The following is a 17,367-nucleotide window of genomic DNA, read 5'->3' as shown; positions in this document are numbered from 1 at the left end:
CTCGCCGCCGGCACCACCCCAACCTCGCTCAGTCCTCCCCGAGCGGGAAAGAGCAGGGTGCAGGGTGCAGGGATGGGGCAAGGGTGCCCCGGGGACGGAGCCAGGAGGGAGCTGGGGAGGGGAATGCGGTGGGGGGGCACCTGAGGCCGCTCGCTGCCTCCCTGCGGACGTGCCGACGTGCTCAGCTCGCCCCGCGCCGCCGTTTCCCCAGGTGCCCCCGTTCCCCTCGGGGTGCAGGAGCCGACAGCTCAGCCGCCTCCCCGGGGCGACCCAGCCTGCCCCCAAGGATGGGAATGGGGAAACTGAGGCACGGTGCCCGCAGGGGCCCGGGAAGCAGCACTGGGTAGGGGGAAAGGGTCAAGAAGATGTCCCCCAGCCCCAAGAGGTGCCCCGCAGCCGGCAGTGCTGGAGCCACGTGGCTTCCCGGCCGACCCCCCCGGGGCTGTGAGGAAGGGAAATGTTTTATGGAACTGGAAAAAAAAAAGGTTGCCAGCAAGCCCCAGCCCTGCCAGCTCCTCCGCCCGGCCCTGCGTCAGCCGGGACAGTGCTGGAGCCCCCCCTCCACCCCAATTTCCCCGGTGGCACCTGGGATGTGTCACCAGGATGGTGGCAGCTCGCAGCCTGAGCTGGCACCGCCGCCTGCGCAGAGGGAAACTGAGGCAGAGGAGAGGCCCCAGGGCTGGCAGCGTGGTGCAGGGGAACACGTGTTGGGGCGAGGGAGCCGTGCCAGCCCCCCCAGCATCCCCTGTGCCCCCCCCGGGCAGCACAGGTCGAGCCCAGGGCTCTGAGCCCGGCTTTAGCCCCTGACGCAGGAGGTTTTATTTCCCTCCTGATGTATTTTTAGCCCTGCTTGCTCCATCCTGGCCTTTCCGAGGGGGATTAATTCCTCTGCCCTCCGGCACCATTAAAGGTGGGGGGGTGCAAAGGGGGCTTGGGGGGGGCAACTCCCACCTGGGGGGTGCCTGCAGTGCAGGGGGGGTCACCAGAGGGTCCGGGACCCCTGAATTGGGCAGCACAACCCACGCAACGAGAGCGCAGAAGCCGCACAGACAGGCGCACGGCACCCCAAAACTGCCCCCGTGGCTACTGCCGACCCAGCCCAGCACCGGGCCCCCCCCCCCCAGGGTGCCCATGGCTGGGATGGTGGCATTGTGTCGTCCCACCCCCCTGCAAATCCAGCCCCGTGGGCTGGCAGCAAGTCACTGTTTAAAAATAACCCCGGCCTTTTGCAGCGCAGCCGGCGACCTCGCAGGAGGATTTGGCCGCGGTGAAGAGTTCACGGCCCCCCCGTGCCCCCCCCATCCCCTGCGTCCCATCTGGCCGTGCTCAGCTTCAGCTCCTGCGTGTCATCCCGCGGGCTGGGGACGCTGGCCAGCAGCCTGGGGACAGGGCTGCCACGGTGTTTGGGGCACAAGAGTGCCTCGCAAGGCAGACGCTGCCTGTGGAGGTGGGGAAACTGAGGCACCGAGGTGGGGGCACGGCTCTCCCACGGACACTGAGAGGATCCCCGAAGGGACGGCGTGGCCCGAGGGCGGTCAGCTCAGCACGGCAAGCACAGCCAGGCACATCCCTGGCACCGACGGGTCCTTGCCTCCTGGGACACCGCTGTCACCACTAAGTGACACTGCCACACCGCCGAGCCGGCAGTGCCAGCCGGCCTCGTGACGTGGAGCCCACGAGCCACCGGCCCTGGGCCACCTGCCCAGCCTGGCCCCGAGCCCAGCAAGGCCGCCGGGAGCCATCACTCGCAGGAGTCCAAGGTCCCTGAGCGGGGCCGGGCACTTCGGGAGCCAAGGTCCCCGCCACCAGGTCCAGTGCCCAAGGGGAACGGATGGAAACCCCACGTGGGCCGGGTCCTGCGGCGCGGGGCATGTCGGGTGTCCGCAGGGAGCAGTGCTGCCAGCCGCAGCAGCGCGGTGCCTCCAAGCACCCTGGGACTGGGGTGGCACGGGCTGGCGTCCCCACGTGTCACCTTGCCCACCCCACGCGGGGGCTTTGGGAACCCCAAGGTGAGGGGGCACGTCGTCGCACAGCCGCTACCAGCACAGGCAGGCGTGCAAGCTTGCATGCTCCCCGCCGCACGTGTGCGCCCACGTGCTGGGCACTCAGCGCCGTGTGGTGCAGAAGCCCCGGGGAAGGCAGCGCACCCATCCTGCTGGCGCTGGGCTTCCCGCAGCACCCAGCCCCTGCACCGACCCCGAGCAGGACACGGCGAGGCCACGGCGGTGCCGCCGGCGAGTTCCCTGCCTGCCCAATTCACCACCGCAAGGCGAGGAGGCTCGTGAGTGCGTCCCGGTTTCCTCCGGCGGTACCTCAGGATGCGATGCAGTCATCGCTAATGCATCTGGACTCATTTACAGGGATGAGAAAATGTTTCCAGGTTTCCCACAAAGTCCCATTAAGATCCCAGTATGACTCTATTTTTAGTGCCCGCATCGACAACGCCTTCCCCAGCCACCCCGGCACTCCGGCGCGCCGCCCCGTGTGGCTCCAGGCACCCGCGGGGCACCCGGGGCCGTCGGTGCCAGCACCCGCCGTGGGGAGTGGGGCCACGCACGGGGCTGTGGGGTTGTGGGGGGCAAAGCCCCAGCTTTGTGCTCCCAGAGGGGCTGGGTGGAGGGGGATGCGTGGCCCCATCCTACAACCAAGCCTGCCTGCACCCGTTCCCGGCGCGTGGGGCAGTGGGGTTTTGCACAGCACCCACGGGTGCCCTCAGCACCCTGCTGCAGGGATGTCTGCCGCAGCCCCCAGCGTGGCTTTTGCTCAAGAGTATCTGCATAAGGAAACGTGGTTTGAAACAAAAGGAAAAGTGGCCCCAGGAACCCAGGGGTGCAGGACCCTGCAGCAGGGCTGCGCACGCCCATGGGCGCAGGATCCCCGGCAGCACCAGCGCGGTGCCCGATGCGTTCCCCGGGGCTCTGCTCATTTCGGGGAGCCCTGCAGGGCTGCTGGCGGAGCTGGCCGAGGCGACGCTCGGATCCTGCACATGTAGGGTGCTGCAGGCTATCTATAGCAATGACCTAACCGGGAGCCCGGCAGTGCCCGGCCCCGCACCTTCCCTTATTGGTCCGGCCGCCGGCAGAGCCCAGACCTGGTAAAGAGATTAAAGCCGTCGCAGAGCTGAAGCTTTTATCCCTTGACACGCTCGCTCCACCGCCGGGTTTCGATTTCAAAGGCTGCACATGGGCAGCTCGCAAAAGCCCCCTGTGCACTGGGGGAGCTCCGCGAAGCGATGGCCGCAGCCGGGGGGCAGCGGGGTGCTGGGTGCCGAGGGCCCAGGCTCCCAGCCCGTGCTGCAGCCGATGAGCGGGGGCCGTCCCCGCGCAGCCCCGGGTGACCTGAGGACACCCCGGCAGTGGGGTCGGAGCCTCCCCGCGGAGCAGAAACGTGCTGCATGCCTGCGAAGCGTCTGCAGCCGCAGGGCCGGGGAAGGGGTGGCCGAGCGGAGGGGAATTTCCCCAGCTTTTTTTTTTTTTTTTTTTTTTTCTTTCCGACGACAAACTCCTCGGCTTGTGCAATTAGAGAAATTTGTTTAACAAACTCTCCAGGGAGAGGAGCGGGAAGGTGGGGTGGCGTGCAGCCAGGGGCTCTGCTCGCACAGGCCCCGTCTCTCCTCCCTCCAGAGCCTTTGATCCGCAGCGTGTGTTTCGGGGAGGAAGAGGAGCGGTTCCCCTCGGCCACGCCGACCCCGCTGCAGGGTGACGGTCACCCCGCTGCACCCCCTGTGCCACACGTGCGCACCCATGCGCGCACCCTCGCATGCCCACGCGTGCCGGCGGGCACGCACACGCTCCGGCATCCGCGCGCGCTCGGCTTCTCTTTCTCCTGCGATGCCATTTCCATCCAAAACCCTTTACTCTGCACTTTTCTCCTCGGCGCGGCTTCATTTGTATTCACCCCGCGCCGCTCGCCTGTCCTGGCGCACAGGTTACTAAAGGAGATTTCGCAGCGCGGCGCGGCTCATGTTACGGCTCTCGCTGTCTCACTTTCCCGAGTCGCAGGGCAGCAACCAGGGGACTGCAGGATTGGGGGGGGGGGAAGAAGGAAAGGCAGATCCCGGCTCCAGCCGTGCAGCCGTGGGACGCAGCGCCCGGCTGTGCCGGGTGGCTCCCGGGGGAGCTGGCACAGCACCAGCGCTCTCCATCCTCCCCGGCAGCCGCCGCGCTGCCGCAGGGTGGGAGCCGCCGGCGCGGGGGCATCGCCGAGGGAGCGAGCGGGGAGCGGCGCCTCTCGTTTCGGGGAAAGGGGAAACGTCTGGGTGGAAAATCAACATTTCTCTCTCTCCCTCTCTCTCTCTCTCTCTTTTTTTTTTTTTTTTTTCCCTTTGAAAGTAAAAATATTTCTTGGGTTTTAGTGATCAGAAACATGTTGGGGGTTTTTTTTGGACAACGGCCGGTCAAATACCGTTTTCTCCGCGAAGGGAATGCAGGGGCCCTTTGCAAGGAGAACAAAAATGTCTTAAGAAACACAATAAAAACCCTTTTTGCAAAAAAAAAAAAAAAAAAAAAAAAAAAAAAAAAAAAGTCCACGAACTCGGACAAACTCCCGGGGCCTGAAAGGCAGCTGGGGAAGAGGGGTCAGCAGGAGGGCCGGATCCTGGCGCTCCCGTGCCAGGCAGCGCTGCCCGGCCCCTCCTGGCATCTTGGCCAGGACAAGGTGGCTGGGAGGGGAATGCCCAGCATAAAGCAGCCTGAAGCTGGGGATTTTGCCCAAAATGCTGATTATGGATGGCTGCTGGCAGGTGACGGCAGGATTAATGCGCTTTTAAAGCAGCGGCGAGTTAACCGAGAAATCAATCCTTGGCACGGCCTGGCCCGTGGTCCCTGCACCTGGGCAGCGGGATCCTTTCCCAGCTCCTCTCCAGGACTTGGGAAGCGCCAGGCCTTGGCGGCGGTGCAGGGCGCTGGGCGCTGGCCAAGCTGGCACGGTGCGGCGCGGCCGCAGGGGATGCCTGCCCGGGGCCGACGTGACGGATGGCGAGCCCGGCCGCGCGCCCGCTGCAAGCTGGGACCCAGCAGCAGGATGCCCCTGGGCACCCCCTGCATCCCCATCCCTCCGCCTTCCCTCCCCAGGGGAGCTCAGGCTCTTGCTGGTGCTAATTTGGGGCATCCAAACCCTCCAAAACGCTCTGGTACCCGACCCCACAAAGGTTTGGCGCTGGGCACCGCCCTGCCGTGATGCTGTGCACCCCTCAGCACTGGCTCGGTGTCGGACCCCCCCCCCGGGCCACATTGTGGGGATGTCACCGGCAATGCCACGCGGCGCTGGCCCTACCCAACAAAGCCGAGCAGCCGTCGAGGCCCCAGCTGCTCCCCGACGCCTTTGGGCAGCGCGCGGGCTCCTCCGCTCTGCCCCGACCTGCCCGGCACACCCCGGGGTGCCGCAGGAGAAATCCCCACCCTGAGGGTCCCCAAGGTGCAAATTGCACCCTCGTGCTGCTCACGTACCCGGGGACCTGCCCTTACCCCCCCAACAGCCTGGGCAAAGGGGTGGGGGACACAGATACCCCTTGCCTCCCCAAGCGCTCAGCCCCCTCGGCGGTGCTCAGCACCACTCAGGCGCGCCGTCACGTCCATCCCCGTGCAGGAAGAGCCGCAGCACGGACGGGGGCGGCAGGCAGCGAGCCAGCCTTGCACGGAGCTGTTTTGCCTCGCCCCCAGCCCTCCTTCTCCCCCACCAACAAGGGACCCTGTTGCAGCCGCCATCCCCATCCCCACAGCTCTGTTTGTCCCAGTCCCTGTCCCCGCAGCTCTGCTCCTCCCTGGGAGCCGTGGGGTGGCACGGGCACCAAGCCTCAGGGGCCAGGCACGGGGAAGGTTGGCATGGGTGGTGTAGGGCAGGGAAGGCAGGCGGGCAGGCAGGGCACGCTGTCCCTGTCCCCAGGGCCACCCCCAGCCAGCACCGCCTGCAGGGACCCCTCTCCATCACCACACAGGCAGGGGACACCGTGCTCCTTTTTCTGCTTGCGTGCAAAACCCAGGCAAATGGTGAGTGGATGCCAAATGTCACCGTGGCCGGTGCACGATGGGTGTCTAACGTGGAGAGGAGGGTGCCAGGCACCCAGGGACCTCCCGGCTTCCCCTTGCTGGCAGAGCCCCAGCCCGACTGCTGGGGTCCGAGCCCCACACACAAGTGCCTGCACCATGCTCTGCGCAGCCATCAGCTGCGCCCAGCGCCGTACAACAGGGCCTGAATGCAGAGCTCGGAGCCCCGACCCCCCCCCCCGCTGCACCCAGCTCAGGCCAGGAAAACAAAACCCTTGCACACCGCGAATCCCTCACCGCCACCGTGGCATCCGCGCCGGGGCTGCCCGGCCAGCACGGCCGCTCCCCGGGGAGCGAGGGGCCGCAGCGCACGCCCTTCGCCGCGCTGTGCCAAGGGGAACCGAGGGCACGCGGCCAGCTCGGCTCTGCCCGCGCCCTGGCCACGCTGCAACGACTCCCACAAGCTAGAAAAAGCCGCCGGGTCAAGGCTGGAGGGCTCAGACTACAGCTCCCAGCATCCTTCCCCAGCCTGCCCAGCCTCGGGGAGAAAGAAGGCAACAAACGGAGCAATTCCCCTCTCGCTCGAAGATGCACGGGTCAGGCTTTGTTTCTCCAGGCTCCCTGCACAAGCGTGCGCGTGGCTGCGGCGCTGGGCACGCTTTGGGCTCCTCGAGGAAGCGGCGGGGGAGAAGGGACGAGCGGAGCTGCCGGGAAGGGTGAATTATCGCCGGGCGCCTCGGTGTGCAGGAGGAGGACGGCTAATTTATTGTGCACAGCCCCGGCCAAGTTCAAGGTGATGCCGCGGAGGCTGGCGCAGCAGTAAGGGCCTCATCCTGCCCGCACCAGTGCCCTGCGTCCTCCTGTTCTGCTCGCGGCTGGGTTCATAAATCGCTCTTAAAAAGGGATCTATTTTTACCATCTGGGGATTTAAAATTAGAGAGGGCAGAAGCGGCGAGGTCCCGGGCACGGCCGGGGCGGGCACAGCACGGCGGGCGCCTCGCGGGGAAAGCCAGGCTCTCCCGAAGGTTGCATTTAAAGAACGGCCTCATTGTTTTTCCCAAACAATGCTCAGCAGATGGGAGAATTGAAAGTGTGTTGCAACCTTCCCTCTCTCCCAGCGCCGTTCCCGGCGAGCTGCTCCTATGCTTTGGCAGCCGATCTGAGCTCCCGGCTGGAAACCAGTTTGCCGGAGCTACTGGCGGAGGGGCGAGCCCCCGGCACCAGCTGCACCGCGCTCCCCTCTCGCCCAGCAATCCCAAAAAGCCCCAGCAGGGCCAGGCACGGGGCCACCACCTGCCCTTGGAAGGTTTTCCAAGGGACTTTTAGGGAAGGCCCCGGTGCGAGGTGCCCGGGGGGGCTGGCTCCCCTCGGTGGCCACGTGCCCAAGCAGGTGGCAGCGGCTGGGCACTGTGCAGGCCCCCCCCATGCTATGGGGACCGGGAGCGGTGCCGGTGCTGTGGCCACATGGGACGGGGGGTGAAACCACGAGGAAAAGCCACGGCCACGTGGCCACGACGCCTCTCGCGGTGCGGCACCACGGAGCCCCCACGTCCACGGTCCTGAGGGTGGCACCCGGTGGGGTTTGTGCTGCTGCGGGGTGCGGGCCCACGGCCCTCGTCCCGCTCCCCGTGCCAAAACGGGGCTGCGAGGATGCATCTGTGCAAAACGTGGCGCTGGGGCCCGGCGCAGGGGAGAGGGGCTCAGGCGGAGCGCGGCGGGGGGAGGCTGAACAAGCCCCCGCACTGCGCCATGGCACCCAGATCCCACCGCTGCCCCGGGGCTGATGTCCCCACCTTGCTCCTGAGCTCGGGGTGCTTGGGGGGGGTCAGGCTCGGGGTGCTGCAGACGGGCTGGAGGAAAGCAGGAAAGCAAGAGGCGAGGAAACGAGCGGGAGCATCGCAGCGGCCGTCAGACCTGGAAATCTCCCCGAGCACTTGGGTAAATCCCTCCCCACGCAGGGATCGCCCCAACGGCTCAACCGGGAGCCCCACGGGGTGCACGGGGACGGCGGTGGGTCTGCAGTTCTGGGGCTATTTTGGGGTACCAACAGCCAGACCCCGCTCCCTGGGGGCAGGGAGAGGCCCTCGCACGCGGAGCCCTTGGCCGTGATGCCGGTGCCGCTTCCCTGCTAATCTGGGCAGCTCCATCTTGGTTTCCTGCCCGGTCTCTGAGAGGGGACAGAGGTGAGCTGGGGGATGGGGAGGAAGTCCTGCAGCGGGGACAGACAGCTGAGTGGGCACCGAGTCACCCTCCTCGCCGTGGGACACTCGCCCGTGGCCCCAGCCAGGAGCACGTCGCTGCCGCTGCCCTTGCCAAGGCTCATTCTGGCCTCATCGGGTCGCGAATCCGGGGCTCGGGCCGGCTGTGGCCGGGCTCGGAGCTGCCCAAGCTGGGCTGCGAGCGGCCACCAAGGGCCTGGGGGGCTCGAGGGATTCGGGGAGCCGGCGGCGATGTCGGAGGGGAGATGCGCGAAGCCAGAGGCAGGGCGGGTCCCGCGCACGTTCCAATGTATCCACATCACCATCCGCAGCTCCCCGAGCCCGGGAGAGCCTCCCCGCCGAGCGAGTGGGATGGGAATGGCTTGGCTCTGGCACGGCGGGGCCGGGGGGGGCGGCGGGGGCCGGATCCGGTAGGTGCAGACGACGTCTGATCCCATCTGGGCCGGATTCAAGCGGAGGCTACGTTAGGGCAGAGGGGAGCTGCAGCCTCCCCGACGCGAAGGCGGTGGGGCAGGGGGTTGGGAACGTGGCCCCCCCTTCCCCGATCCGCTGGGAACGGCGCGGTGCTGCGAGCGGGAGGCTCCCGGAGCCCCGACCGTGCCATTCCCACCTCGGCCCCGCGCCCTTCGCTGGCAAAATCGGGCTCTGCCGAGCGGGTGGGAATGGCAGGGGGGCGGCTGGAGCCCTGGGAAACACCGAGACGGGTGGGGGGGGAAGGAGAAAGAGAGAAAAGGTGAGAGAGAAAGGGGTGAGGAAAAGAAAGAGAGAGGAGAGAGGAGAAAAGAGGGAGAGGAGGGGAAAAAAAAAAAAAGAGAAAGGAGAAAGGAAAAGAGAAAGGAAATAACAGAAAAGAGAGGGAAAAGAGAAAGAAAGAAAAAGAAAAAAAAAAAAAAAACAGAAAAGAAAAAGAAAAGAATAAAAAAGAAAAGAAAATATAAAATAAAATAATAACAATAACAAAGAATAGGAAAAAGAACAAGAAAGAAAGGGGGAAAAAAAAGGAAAAAAAAAAAGAATAAGAAAACTGCAAAGGAAGACGACGGGTCGAGGTGCTGCCCTTGCCAAGCCAAGCCCACAGCTGGGAGCTCCAGCACCGGGGTCACCCGCTCAGCACCAGCTCTGCCCACCCGCGCCATGCCCCTGCCAGCCCCTGGCCACGGCAGCCCCCGGCTGCCCCGACTCCCCCCGCGGCACGTGCGGTGCCGGCGATGCCCAGCCTTGGGCAGGGTGCAGGGTTCAGCGGGGGGAGGACACACACACACCACAAACCCCATTCCCTGTCCCCCCCCCCCGCTGCCAATGCCCCAAGGTGGGGCCGGATCCTGCCCATGCCCGGCGCGGGGATGAGATCTGCAAGGAGGGGCTGCGCTCAGCGTGGCGAGCCCATGGCGCGGGCATGGGTGGGGGGGGTAGGAGGTGGTGAGGAGGGGGCTGGCACCAGTAAAACCCCCCTCCCCTCAAAAAATAATAAATAAATAAATAAAAAACAGCAGAGCACTCGTAGGGCGCGGCGGCGGGGCGGGGAGGGCGGCACGAGGCCGGACCCTGCGCACGGGCGGCTGCCAGCAGGGAAGAGGTTACACAGCAGGGCCCAGCTGCCTGCTCAATAATCAAATAAATATCAGCGATCGATAAGGGACAGAGCACAGGCAGAAGCGTGGCCGCGAACGCCCCAGCCCCGTACGATTTCGGGGAGCCCCTCGCCCGCCGCAAGGCCCCCGCGGCGGCCACCCCCCGTGCGCCACCGGGCCACGTCGGCATCGCCCGCGGTGCCACCGCCGGCCCCATGTGCAGCGGGGTCAGCGCTGCCCCTCGAGGGCCCCGCGAGCACGTGGGGGTGGCCCCGGGTTGGGATGGGGAGCGGGGGGGTGGCGGTGGCGGTGGTGTGGGGGGGCCCCCATATCCCGCCCTGCGCGGCCCCGCCGCCCTCGTGCCCGCGAGCGGGCGCGCGGCACGGCCCGCTTGCGGGTTGTCCCAAATTTGGAGGGTTTTGGAGAAAACCCCCGTGCCCCCCCCCCCACTCCCACCTCGGCCTTTCCTTGTTGCACCCCCCGGCACCTTCCTTGCACCCCACGAACATGTGCAGCCGCGCTTGGAGGGTGGAGGGGGGGGGCGAGAAGGAAAAAGTTTCATGCTATCAAAGAGGCGGCGCGGGCAACACCGAGCCCGCAGCCCCGGACCCCCCCGCCGCCACCCCGACCGAGCCGCCGACCTGCTGCACCCCACCGGGTCCCCCCCGGACCCGAAACCCAGCGGCTTCCCCACACCACCCACCTCCGGGCGCAGCGCAACAAACCACAGCGCGACCTTCCTCCCCCCCCCGAGCCCCAAGTGAAAGCAGAGGCAGAAAAACCCCAAAAGCACCAGAGACACCCAAAAAACACCCAAAAATAAGCGGCGGGAAGGAGTGGGGGGGGAAGCAAGAGTGAAGCACAGCTCCTCCGAGCACCCCGTGCAGCCCCAAGCCGCCCTTTGGCTGCCAGGATTATTTTTATGGAAGGTGGGGGGGGTGGGGGGGGGGCTGCTAATTTTCTTTTTCTTTTTTTGCGCGGCACCTGGAAAAAGCCTTTTGCGCTATGGGGGTTTTTTTGGGGGGGGGGGGGCTGGGGGGGCGCGGGGCCGGTTACCTGGGTCAGGCAGAGAGGAGACGAATACATCCCGAGCCGTGCTGGGAAAGTGGCTAATTGCAGGGCTGAGACTCGAGGCGTAAAAGTTACTGAGTCATTTCGGAGGCTGGAGCAGTCCGGGCGTTTTTTCTCTCTCTCTCCTCCGGCGCGGCTCTGCGGGGCCCGGGGGGGGGCGGCCGGGCAGGGGGGGGCGGCCCCGCGGGAGGGGGGGCCGAGGAGGAAATAAAAAGGGTCCAACTTCCAAAAAAAAAAACAACAAAAAAACAAAAAATAAAAAAGATCAAATAAAAAGCAAAAATGTTTTCCCCCCTCGAAAATAAAGCGCTTTTTTTTTTTTTTTTTTTTTTTTTTTTGGAGGGGGGGGTTGATTTAGCTTTTGCTTTTTTTTTTTTTTTTTTTTTTTTTTTTTAGCGTTTTAAAGCAGCAAAAGGCTCATCTTCGCCCGGGGGGGGCGCGAGGAGGGGTGGGGGGGTGTGGGGGGGCGATCCGCGCCCAGCCTGCAGGCGGGCAGCGGCGAGCGGGGAAGTTAGAGGGGAAGCGGCTCCATCCGAGACACGGGCACCGGAGCGAGGGAGGAAAGAAAGAATGAGAAAATGAAAAAAAAAAAAAAAAAAAGAAAAAAAAAAAAAAGAAGAAGGAAAAAAAAAAAAAAAAAAAAAAAAAGGAGCGAGGAATGAAGTGACGTGATGAAAAAAGCCCATCCCAAAATATTACATCCCATTTAAAGATGTAGGAACCCCCTTTGGCTCGCAGGGCCGAGGCGCTGCGGGGCATGGGGAGAGCCGGGGAGCGCCCCCCCCCCACACTCCTCGGCGGGGCTGCGAGCCCCCCCCCCCCCCCCGCGCCCTGGCGGATTTGGGTCGCTTTCCCTTTCCTTGCGCTTTTATTACCATTATCGCATTTATTTATTTTTTTTTTTGGACGGAGCCAGAAGACGGCGAAGGGAATGAAACACCCCTAAAAAAAAAAACCCTGCACGTTCACGGGCAACTTGTGGGCAGCGGCCGGGGGGGGGGTCCAGGCGGGCATTTTTGGGGGATGGTGAGGGGGGGACACCCGCACCCCACCTCGCTGCGCCCCCCCCTTTTCTCCGCGCAGCCCCCTATGCACAACCCCCCCCCAGGCGGAGCCCGGCGAAGTCGGAGCCGCGAAGTTGTCGCCGCAGAGCCGGCGGCGCGGGCCGGGGGAGGCTTTAATCAAGGCTAATTAGAGAGCGAGAGCGGCAGCGGGCCGCGCACGGCGACACAAAGGGAATCCCCGGCCCCTGCCTGCGCCAGCCGCGGCTCGGCCCCGCGGGGGACGGCGGCCGGGGGCTGCCCGCGGCCTCGCCCCCCCCCCCCAAACACCCCCACCCCGCTCCGCCTCCCGACCCCGGCCGCCGCTCCGGGGCCCCGACGGCACCGCCCGGCCCGGCCCGGGGCCGCGGAGCCGGGGGAAGGCTCCGGCCTCCGCCGCCGGGAGCGCGCCCCCGCGCCGCTCGGGGCCGCTCGCAACTTTGCCTGGCTCCGGAGCACGCCCCGGGCGCGCTGCCGCGGGGCCGGTCCCCTCCGCGCGTCCTCCCGGAGCCTTGCTGCCCCTCCTGGGCTCCTTTTTTTAATTTTTCCCCCTTTATCTTTTATTTCTCCCCCTTTATTTTTAATTATCCCCCTTCATTTTTCATTTCCCCCCCTTTATTTTTTATTTTTCCCCCTTCATTTTTTATTTTTCCCCCTTCATTTTTTATTTTTCCCCCTTCATTTTTCATTTTCCCCCTTTATTTTCATTTTTCCCTCTTCATTTTTCATTTTTCCCTCTTCATTTGTCATTTTCCCATTTAGTTTTTTATTTCCCCCCTTTCATTTTTTATTTTTTTCCCCTTCATTTCTATTTTCCTATTCTCCCGTATCTTGCCTTACCCTTTCCCCTTAATTCGCCTCATTTTTTTTCCCCTTAACTCGCCTCATTTTTTCCCCTTACTTCACCTCATTTCCCCCTTCATCCTCCTGATTTTCTCCCTCCATTCCCCCAATTTGCCCTCCTCGCCCCCCTCCATCCCCCTCAATCTTCCCTATTCCCCCCTTAATTCCCCTCCTCAACCCCCCCCTTTCCACCCCCTTTATTTTTCCCCTTTAATTTCCCCCCTTCCCCTCATCCTCCCCCACTTTTCCCCACTTTCCCCCCCCCATCCCCAACGCCCCCCCCCGGCCTCTACAGCCAGCCTCAGCCTCCCCCCCCCAAATCCCCCTAAACCTCCCCAAATCCCCCTACCCCCCCCTAACCCCCCCCAACCCCCCCTTCTCTGTCCCACCGGGCGGCGAAGCGGGGACAACGCAGTACTGGGGGGGGGGCACAGACACACACCCCCCCCACCCCCCCCACCACGCCCCCCCCCCTCCCTCCCCGTCGACTCGAGCGCGACCCCGCTGGGGGCGTCACGGCCAAGTTCACGGCGCCGCGGCCTCTCCGCCCCTTTCTCCGCGGCCATTTTCGGCTCCCTCCCAGCCCCCCCCCGGCCTCCCTGCCCCCCCCCACCCCCCCCCTCACACCGACGACCTCCCCGTCGGGCGGCTCCCCCCGGCCGGACCCCCTCGGGGAAGGGGTGGGCAGGGGGCGGAGAGGCGGCGGCCCCATCCCCGCGCTCCCCCCCCCTTTTTCCCCCTTCGTCTCCAAACCCCCTCCCCACGCCCCATCGCGCCCCCCCCGCCCCACGGCCGCCAAGTTTTGCTCGTGGGTGCACGCACACGCGCGGGGAGGGTTGGGGAGGGGGGGGGGGGAAGAGGAAAGTAAAGAGAAAATGAAAGTGCCGTGGGACCTACCATCGCCAAGTGCAATTAACGGGCTTCCAAGTTGCTGCGGAGAGCAAAGCAAAGGAGGGTGGTTGGGGCTGGTTGGCGCTTGGTTGGTTGGTGGTTGCTTGGCTTTTTTTTTTTTGTTGTTGTTGTTGTTGTTGCTTTTTTTTTTTTTTTTGGTAATTTTTCTTTTTTTTTTTTTTTGGTCTAAAACGTGTGTTTTCCACCGAGGGGAAAAAAAAAAAAAATCGCCGGGGAAAATAATTGAAAAAAAGGAAAAAAAAAAAAAATCAAATGACGGCGGGTGGTGAGCACAGCCTCCCCGCTCCCGTCCCTTCGAGGCCACCGGGCAAAGTGTCCCCCCCCCGGCGGGCGCTCAGCCTCGCTCGGGCTCCATCCTCCGGCCTCAGCGCCTCCGGGGCCGGGCCGGCCGCTGCCTCCGGGGGGGCTCCGGGGGGAGGCTCGGGGAGGCTCCGGGGGGAGGGCGGCAGGAGCGCGGTGCCCGCGCCCAGCCCGGCCTCATGCGCCGCGACCTTCCCGGGGGGGGGGGGAAGGAGGAGGAGGAGGAGGAGGAGGAGGAGGAGGAGGAGGAAGGTCGAGGGGGGTGCGGGGGGGGTTGGGGGGAAAACGGGGGGTGCGGGGGAGCGGCGGTTATTTTTGGAAGGCGAGGGGAAAAATCTGTGTTTCGGCAAAAAAAAGAAAAAAAAAAGAAAAAAAATCGGTCTCGAAATAAAAAATTAAAAAAAAAAAACGATAAAAATAAATAAATAAATCTGGAGAGGCTGAGCTGGAGGCCGGGCTGCGCCTTAGGAAAAATAAAAGCTCGCCCCCCCCCCGCCCCCCCCCAGCAAAGGCCAACTCCGGCCGGGCACGGCTCCTCCTCGCAGCCCGCAGCGCCCCGGCCCCATCGCAGCCTCCTCCTCCTCCTCCTCCTCCTCCTCCTCCTCTTCCTCCTCCCCTCGCCCGGGGCACCGGCGGCGCTGCGGAGGGGACGCTCCCGGTGCGGGGGCGGGGGCGGAGGAGGAGGAAGAGGAGGAGGAGGAGGAGGAGGAGGAGGAGGAGGAGGAGGCGGAGGAAGGCTCCGGCCCCGCTCGCCCAGGGAGCGCGGCCCCGCTGGCGGTGCTGGTAGGTGGCGGGGGCTGCGGCGAGCTGCGGGGGGAGGCGCCGGGCGGCCCCCCCCCGGCTGCTTCCCTCCCGCCCCCCCCCGCATCTTCCTCCTCCTCCTCCTCCTCCTCCTCCTCCTCCTCCTCCTTCCTCCCGGCCCTGCCCGGCGCGGGGAGGGGATGGGATGGGGATGGGGAGGGAATAGGATGGGGATGGGGGGGGCGTGGGGATGGGATGGGATGGGATGGGATGGGGGGGGCCGGGGGGGTTGGGATGGGGCCGGGGGGGGCGCGGCCCCGGTGCGGAGCTACCGCAGAGCGGGGAGGAGCCGCGGGCAGCGCCGGGGCCGGGCGCCCCCACCCCTGCACCGGGCGTCGGGAGGGGCGGCCCCGGGCTCCCCCCCCCCATAGCCCCCTCCCCCATGCCTGCGCACCCCCACCCCGCGGGCACCCCCGTCCTTGCTCCGTGCCCCCCCCCATGCACCGTTATCCCGCTTCCATCCCACGGATGCCCCCCCCCCATCAGGCCCCCCCCCATCATCCCTGGACCCCCGCATCCCCAGACCCGCCCCCCCCAGTATCTCTGGTCCCAGCGGACACCCCCAGCCCGCCTCCCCCTCCCCATTGCCCGGATCCCCCCAGCCCCCCCCCATTCCTGCCCCATGGTCACCCGATCCCCACGTGCCCCCCCCACCCCGTCCTGCACATCCCCATCTCTGCCCCCCCCCGGGGGGCTTCCCCATGCCCCCCCCCATCACTGCTCCCCCCTAGGCCTTTTCCAACCCCCCCATCCCCAGTTCCCCCCCCAAAATCCTCCATCCCTGCCCCCCCACGTGCCCCATCCCTCTCCCCCCACAGTCCCCATGCACCCCCTTCCCTGTGTCCCCCCCGTGCCCCCCCCCCCATTTCTACCCCCCCTCTCTTAAAGCCACAGGCCGCTTTGCAGCACCCAGCAGCCCCAGCCCCAGATTTGGGGGTCCTGGGGGGGGGGACACGGGCACTGCCACCTGCTCCTGCAGGCCCAACTGGAGGGGGGGCCGGGGGGGGGCACCCACCCCGCTGGGCCCCACTCCCAAACTTCACAGGGACCGGGTTGGGCTGCGGGGCAGCTTTTTTTTGGGGGGGGGGTCCTCGTCCTTTCCGCTGACCCCTTGAGTGTCTGGAGCTGTGTTTTTTAAGCCTTGTTATGGAGTAATCCTTTAATCTTTTAATCCCCTCAAATAACCATATTTTGCTATAGGAAGGCAACAAAAATTAGATATTTTTCTTTCCCGGTTTGTTACGGGGCGAAGCGTGCGCTGCGCGCTGTATTTTTAGGCACGCTGCGTAGTCCTGAACAAACAGGAACATAATCTCCGTCTGTCTGCTGCTCAAATGATTCCAGCGTGATAAATAACACACTAAATAATTTATTATATATTTTAAAATAAAATTAAAGCGAGTTACGCTGCCATTCCCTTTTTTTTTAATTTATTATTATTTTTTTTTATTTGCAATTTCCTCCCCCCTTTCTTTCTTTCTTTCTTTCTTTCTTTCTATTTTTTTTTTCACCCTGCTACGAGGGGGCTCGGCGAGCCCTGATCATTTTTACAAGGGATCAGCCCGATTTTAACAGGGATTCTGTGGACGCCCGAGGTTTATTTCATCCGTCCCCACATCCCCCTGGCCGCTCACCCCGCGGTGCGCAGACCGAGGTGCCGGACGGTGCTCGGCAGGATTTGCGCCTCGCGGGGGATATTTTACCGAGCTGTTTGTCAGGCATCGAAGTACGCGGCCGGCCTTATGGAAATGAGAGCTAATTTTGTTGCAGCTTTCTATCAAAAAATACATTTTTTTTCTCTTTATATTTACAAGCTAGAAAACTTTTTTTTTTTTTTTTTTTTTTTAATTTTTCGATCACCATCTGCTACCCCCAGAAAAGCCACTTCCCTCTTTCTAAGCCGAAAAAGGCTCCGAGCGCTTCGCTCGCCTCGTCCTGGCTCAGCCCGCCCCGGGGAACGCCGACCCCGCCGAGCTCCCGCTCCCCTGCCCCGCGCACACCCAGCACCAAAACCCCACCCCGGGCACAATTTCCCCATTTTTCTCCCCGCTGCCAGCCCGGCCTTCAGGCTCCCGCAGAGAATTTTTTGGGCTAAAACCCGTGCTCCATGTCCCCGGGGGGGGGCCGGGGATGCTCTGTTGAACAGCCCAGCCAAGCACTGCCAAGAGGGGGGGGCAGAAAAAAAGGCAAAAGAAGGGTGGTTTTGGGGAAGGGAAGGCAGGGCTGGGTTTTTATTTTCACTTCTGCAAGGGCCCGGCTGCAGGGACGGCCAGGAAGGGTTTTTGCACGAGCGGGGCCTGCCGTCTTTATTTATTTTTGCAACGCTCTTAAAATATTTCCTGGATGCTCCCGAGGCTGGGACACCCCAAAGGATTCCCGGCCGCCGGAATTCGTCCCGGTCCTAAATCGTCGAGGGGCTCGCACCCACCCCAGCTGCACTGTGCTCACAGGGGGCTCGGGGCACGCAAGGGTGTGGGCTCAGGGTGCAACACCCATGGGTGCATAAATCACCCGGCCCCCCGCTGCCATCCCAGCCACGGGACCCCCCAGCCTCAGCCTGAGTCCCTCGTGGCAACCACAGGCTAAAAATCCGATGATCCTTATTTTTATTATTATTATTATATTT

The 17,367-nt window shown here is 64.1% G+C and overlaps 1 protein-coding gene across 5 annotated transcripts in view; it reads right to left on the bottom strand.

Moving 5' to 3' along the window:
• The window catches only part of NFIC (nuclear factor I C), a 40,575-nt gene extending 26,545 nt beyond the window's left edge, over positions 1-14,030 (bottom strand). For 2 of the 5 annotated variants that reach the window (XM_084498344.1, XM_084498346.1), the window contains exon 1: positions 13,626-14,030. In XM_084498344.1, the coding sequence (XP_084354470.1) occupies positions 13,626-13,628 (3 nt within the window). In that variant the 5' untranslated portion in view covers positions 13,629-14,030. Of the gene's footprint in view, positions 1-10,830; positions 11,068-13,625 lie in introns of all 5 variants that reach the window. The other 3 variants (XM_084498342.1, XM_084498343.1, XM_084498345.1) reach the window with 3 other exon arrangements.
• Positions 14,031-17,367: the final 3,337 nt, after the last annotated feature.

The sequence above is a fragment of the Aythya ferina genome, assembly GCF_964211825.1.
Source record: "Aythya ferina genome assembly, chromosome: 26".
In the NCBI taxonomy this organism is placed as follows: Eukaryota; Metazoa; Chordata; class Aves; order Anseriformes; family Anatidae; genus Aythya; species Aythya ferina.
The sequence above is the reverse complement of the archived record's forward strand: the minus strand, read 5'-3'. Positions and strand labels throughout refer to the sequence as shown.